At 42.6% G+C, this 4,796-nt stretch overlaps 2 protein-coding genes and 1 long non-coding RNA gene across 3 annotated transcripts; all 3 read right to left on the minus strand.

Annotated features, from left to right (window-relative positions):
- Positions 1-402: 402 nt before the first annotated feature.
- On the minus strand, positions 403-679 carry LOC139127308 (uncharacterized). The gene is made up of 2 exons (XR_011550971.1): positions 618-679; positions 403-440 (listed from the first exon to the last, which is right to left on the minus strand). It is a non-coding gene; the product is annotated as an uncharacterized lncRNA (long non-coding RNA).
- Positions 680-1,913: 1,234 nt separating this feature from the next.
- LOC139127267 (uncharacterized) lies at positions 1,914-2,423 on the minus strand. The gene has a single exon (XM_070693178.1). The coding sequence runs from the start codon at positions 2,421-2,423 to the stop codon at positions 1,914-1,916; it is 510 nt and encodes a 169-aa protein (XP_070549279.1).
- An 857-nt stretch (positions 2,424-3,280) lies between these two features.
- On the minus strand, positions 3,281-3,658 carry LOC139127268 (uncharacterized). Its single transcript, XM_070693180.1, has one exon. It carries the CDS (start codon positions 3,656-3,658, stop codon positions 3,281-3,283), a length of 378 nt encoding a protein of 125 aa, XP_070549281.1.
- Between the last annotated feature and the right edge of the window lie 1,138 nt (positions 3,659-4,796).

Here is a 4,796-nt window from a genome sequence, read left to right on the forward strand (position 1 = left end):
TATACGCACGTGTATACTGAATGTATTTGACACATGTACAGAATCGGTATATATGTAATATATATATATATTGTTGTATAGCAAGCATTTTGCCCAGTGATACATGTTGACCAATGTGCAATCATGATAAATATCATACTGGAGTTATTTTTACTGCATGATGGATCTCTATCGAAGGTTTTTCTAATTAGGTTAATAGCTCAATAAATGTAGTACACAATATTGATATGGATTTCTAAATTAGACTAGACTTGTGTAACAGTTGGTAACATTGCGAGTGTGCCTAATAGTAGGTCTGCAGTCAATTACTATGTTGTTCGATTTTTGATTGAGTTGCGGAGTCCAGTTACTTTTGTATCCGCTAAGTGCCAACCACTCCAAGAAATAACCACCCTCAGTTGCTTTAGTTTAGAGTAGATTTATTCAAGAAGCGGTGAAAACTGGGTAAATAAAGAGATTAAAATACAAGGTCATTCATTGTCTACATCGGAGAGTCGAGGTAAATCAAGTTCAAAGTAAACGGAAGAAAAGAACTAAATTCTACAAAAAATATCTAAGTACTGCATTCAAAATGGTCCTCTAAATAATTGGAAAGTCATAAAAGGAAATCAACTTACATCGTTGCGCCTACAGTCCTACTTTTGGCTGGAGTGTTAGTGAGATCCACGTGGCATGTCTACTTGCTTAAAGACAGTGGAAGAAAACGTGTCTGCCTAGGTGAAATTTAATCTTTAACCTTTTAATTGTTTTACCAAGAAGTTTCTTTACCTTTGTGTCAGAGGGCCTTAGAAAGATAGAGGGCGATCTTCTGAAAATCTAGTAAGGGTCATGAAGGGTCAATTCAACACACTCCCCGTCTAAAAATGCGCGGTAAGCTGAATTTTTACTGATCATTTATTTCAAATACAATAAATGCGAACTAATATTTTAGGTCTAAATAAATTCTAAAAGCTAAGAGTATATACGAAAGGGTTCATACTAAGAGAGTCCGTATATAGTGTTCATTGAATTCAATCACAGAGTTCAATTTGTACTTTCAATCAAAACTATTTCACTAATAGGTCTGAGGTAGGTTCGATGTTCGCCATCCTTGTTAGATCATGACGTCTACTTTGCATACTTTGTTGTTATCGCTGGGGTAGACTTTTCTATGCGAGCGAGGGGCCAGCTGTTTCTTGCATATTCTTTCTCCCTCAAAGAACCACGTCTCCTTCTTTGACGTTGATTGTAGATTTGTTCCATTTTGGTCGTGGCTGACGGCTTTGTAGATATTATTTTCTCCATCGTATCCAGAATTGATCAGCTAGATACTGTACGCGTCGCCAAGGTTTTCTACTGTAGAGGTCTTGTTAGACGAATAAGCCTGTGGTGGGGGTCGGTGATTAAGTATTCATGGTGAGTAGCATGTTAGGGGTGAGAGCTTGGGGATCGTTTGCATCTGATGATACCGTTGTTATAGGTCTGGAGTTGACAATGGCGCTGGCTTCTGCCATGAGAGTTGTCAGCAAGTCATGTATGTATTGTTGCTTGCCTAGTTGATAGTGCATGGAGTCAAGAACGCGTCTGATGGTACCAATTTGTCGTTCCCATATACCGCCGAAGTGGGATGCGGGAGGTGGGTTGAAAATCCACTCACAGTCTCTTGTTGTAAGGAATTTTTTTGATGCAGTCTTGATCCAGCTCTTTGGCTGCTGCCCGAAGTTCGTTCTTTGCGCCAATGAAGTTGGTGCCCTGGTCACATCGGAGTTTCTTGATGTTGCCGCGTATAGCTATGAAGCGGCGTAGGGCGTTGATAAAGGCTGAAGTGTCCATGGAGTCTATTACTTCTATGTGTACTGCTGTATTGTAGAGACAGACAAAGATAACTGCCCATCTCTTTGCTTCAGACATACCGGCTCTGGTTTTGCGGGAAGCTATAGTCCAGGGGTCGAATACGTCCATTCCGACGTTGGTGAATGTGGGGTTTTCTCAGTTCTGTCCGACGGTAGGTCGGCCATGAATGGAGTGAGTGGCTTTGCTCTCAATCTTCTGCATATTGTACATTTGTGTAGCGTACTTCTTACCATGTCATGTACACCCATGATCCAATAGCCATTAGCTCTGACGATTGACAGGGTGAGTTGTCTGCCTTGATGTTGTACTTGTCGATGTACGTGATCGATGATAAGTCGTGAAATGTGGTTGTCCTGTGGGAGGATGATGGGGTGTCGGCTGCAGAGGTCGAGGTCAGATTGACGAAGTCTTCCTCCAGCATGGATGAGTCCTTTTTCATCGACGAATGGGTTCATCTGGCTGATGGGGTTCCGTTTCTGTAGTTTGTTGTTGTCAGTGCCTGCTGACTTTGTTGCAGATAGTATCTCATATTCTTTATGAAATGCCTTTTTCTGTACTGAGCGTAGGATGATGGTTTCTGCTTGTGCCATCATCTCAATTTTCAGTTGTTCTGGAAACTTCTCTTCCTCTTTTTCGTTTGTTTTTTCTGGTGACTTTCTTTGTCTGATTTTGCCTTTTAAGTAGGCAATACTTCTCTTCAAGGATCTCCATGATGAGAATCGTTGAAATCGGTGAGCACCTAAATCGTTCTACTTCCTTCGTTGATGTGTTGAGGACAGCAAGTTGTTTGCGGACCTCAGGGTCTTTGTCACTTACGGTGTATTTGTGTTCTGTTTCTTCGTGGTTGTCTTGCTCGTCTTGCTGCCACAAGAATGCTGGTCATGATAGCCAAATAGTTGAGTTGAGTTTTGGGGCTGGTAGCTGCGTGATGCGATGTCAGCTGGATTTTCGTGTGTAGACACATGTCGCCTCTGGGGTGGTGATGAGATGTTGTGTGTCTGTTCTACTCTGTTCGCTACGTATACGTGGAAACGTTTTGAGCTGTTGTTTATATATCCAAGGACGATTCTGTCAGCAACTGGTTGCTTTGCAAATGTTTTGCAATCTTTCAGGTCATGTCCTGTAGCCTCGTGGAAGAGACAATGATTTTCTTCATTTGATGATTTCGTTGCGTGTACACGCGCTCCAGTCTTCGTATGTTGACTGGATTTTGACTTACTTGTTCCAGGGGGTGTGTCGTCTGGTCTTGGAATATCAGGATTGCATGCTGCTTTCGCTGTGTCTTTCAGGAAGTATGTGAAGAACTTGAATGGAGGAAATGTTTTGTGGCGTCGTTTGTATGATGCCACGTTATCTCTCCACTTGATGAGGACAAATCTTGGTAACTTCTCCATGACGGGCTTGAGTCCCTGCGGCGTATTGAGGGACAAAAGGTCAGGACGTTTTCTCATGCGTGCCTCTGTGTTAGACATAAGTCTGAGAGTTCGAGTAGCTTTTGGCTTTCGTCTGGTTTAACTTTCGGGAAGGACTTCAGTCTTTCCAGGATTACTGCTGTGATGACTGCAGGGTTGCCGAATCTGTCTTCTAGTTTTATCAAAGCCTCTCTATATGACTCATCTGGGTCGTCTACATACCGTTGTAGATGGTCTTCGACGATTTTCTGCGGATCTCCCTGCGTGTATTTATGCAAGAAATCCAGTTTCTCAGATGTCTGTATGCAGGCCGTTGTTACAGTGGCTTCGAATGATCTTTTCCATGACATGTACATGGTTGGGTCACCTCCAAATGTTATTGGTTGTTGTAGTGGTAAATGTTGACGGGCCATCATTTGGGCTATCTCTGTCAGAGTTGCATGTTGTTGTTGTTCTGGCTTGTTGAAGGTGTCTGTTGATTTGAAGTAGATGTAACTGTCTCAACTGAATCTGTTGGTGTTCCCTGTACTGGTTGTATCAGTAGAGGGGATGATTCTAAGTATTTTTTTGTGCTTTGGGTACGAACTCGGTAAAGTTCAGTGCTGGTAATGGATCATGCTTCAATTCTCTTTTCATTGCAATGTATCGAGATACATGGTCGTTTGATGACTGGGCTGGTGTTGTAAGTGTCTGTACTGGTAAGGAATTTTCTTCCGCTACTTGCTGGAGGGTTTCTGCGTCTATCCTTGCCTTTTCTGCTTTCATTTCAGCTTCGATAACTTTGATTTTTGCTTGATGGTGAGCTATTGTCTTCATATACTCTGCCTCTCTTGCTGCAGAGCATGCCTTGCCTTGTGCCTTTAATGCGTTTGTTCTGGATGATGTTGATGATCTGGTTCTGTGTGAACTACGCAAGCTGCCTAGTGTAGATCCTCGTTCGGATGGTGATTTGAAGTTGAGGGCGCTGTTTTCAGCTCTCCTTGTCTTTGCATCGTTAATGTATTCATTCGCTTGTTCAATGTTCCTATTGAAGCTTATTTCCGTTAATTCTGCTTGCTCCTTACCTTCTGGAGTCTTGTCTTGTTGATAAAGTCTCTGAAGTTTGTTCCAAGTTTGTTCATATTCCTTGGAAAGTGTCTCTGCTGTATCAATTTTGCTTTCTGTTGGGTCCTGCATTGCCCTAAGGTCGATGAGAACTCCCCTTCTTTGGCTTGAGAGGGCCTTTTCAGTGTTCAGGGTAGCATAGAGCAGTGTGCTTTCGTTTTTTTACTGTCCTGTAGAGGGCGCCCTTCACTTCTGGCAGCAGATCCACCTTCAGCAGTGGCCGTCCCACTGGGAACCGCCCCTTCGTTTGTTTGTTCTGTGTTATTTTCTGCCTTAGAAATATCTCCATGATTTTCATTTTGAGATTCTGTTCGGGCTGTTTGTTCAGCTCCTTCGACTTTATTTTCATCCATTATAGTTTCTTTGAGTCAGTTGTAGTTGGCTGTATATGTGTATACAGTTGGCCTACCTTGCATAGCCTATATGCCAGTGTCTGCTGTGCACTCG

This window comes from Ptychodera flava, unplaced genomic scaffold (assembly GCF_041260155.1).
Source record: "Ptychodera flava strain L36383 unplaced genomic scaffold, AS_Pfla_20210202 Scaffold_30__1_contigs__length_3116999_pilon, whole genome shotgun sequence".
Lineage (NCBI taxonomy): Eukaryota > Metazoa > Hemichordata > Enteropneusta > Ptychoderidae > Ptychodera > Ptychodera flava.

Excerpts from the sequence above, each read along its gene's own strand:
- LOC139127267 (XM_070693178.1), bottom strand. The coding sequence starts at position 2,423 with ATGGCACAAGCAGAAACCATCATCCTACGCTCAGTACAGAAAAAGGCA.
- LOC139127268 (XM_070693180.1), bottom strand. The coding sequence starts at position 3,658 with ATGGCCCGTCAACATTTACCACTACAACAACCAATAACATTTGGAGGT.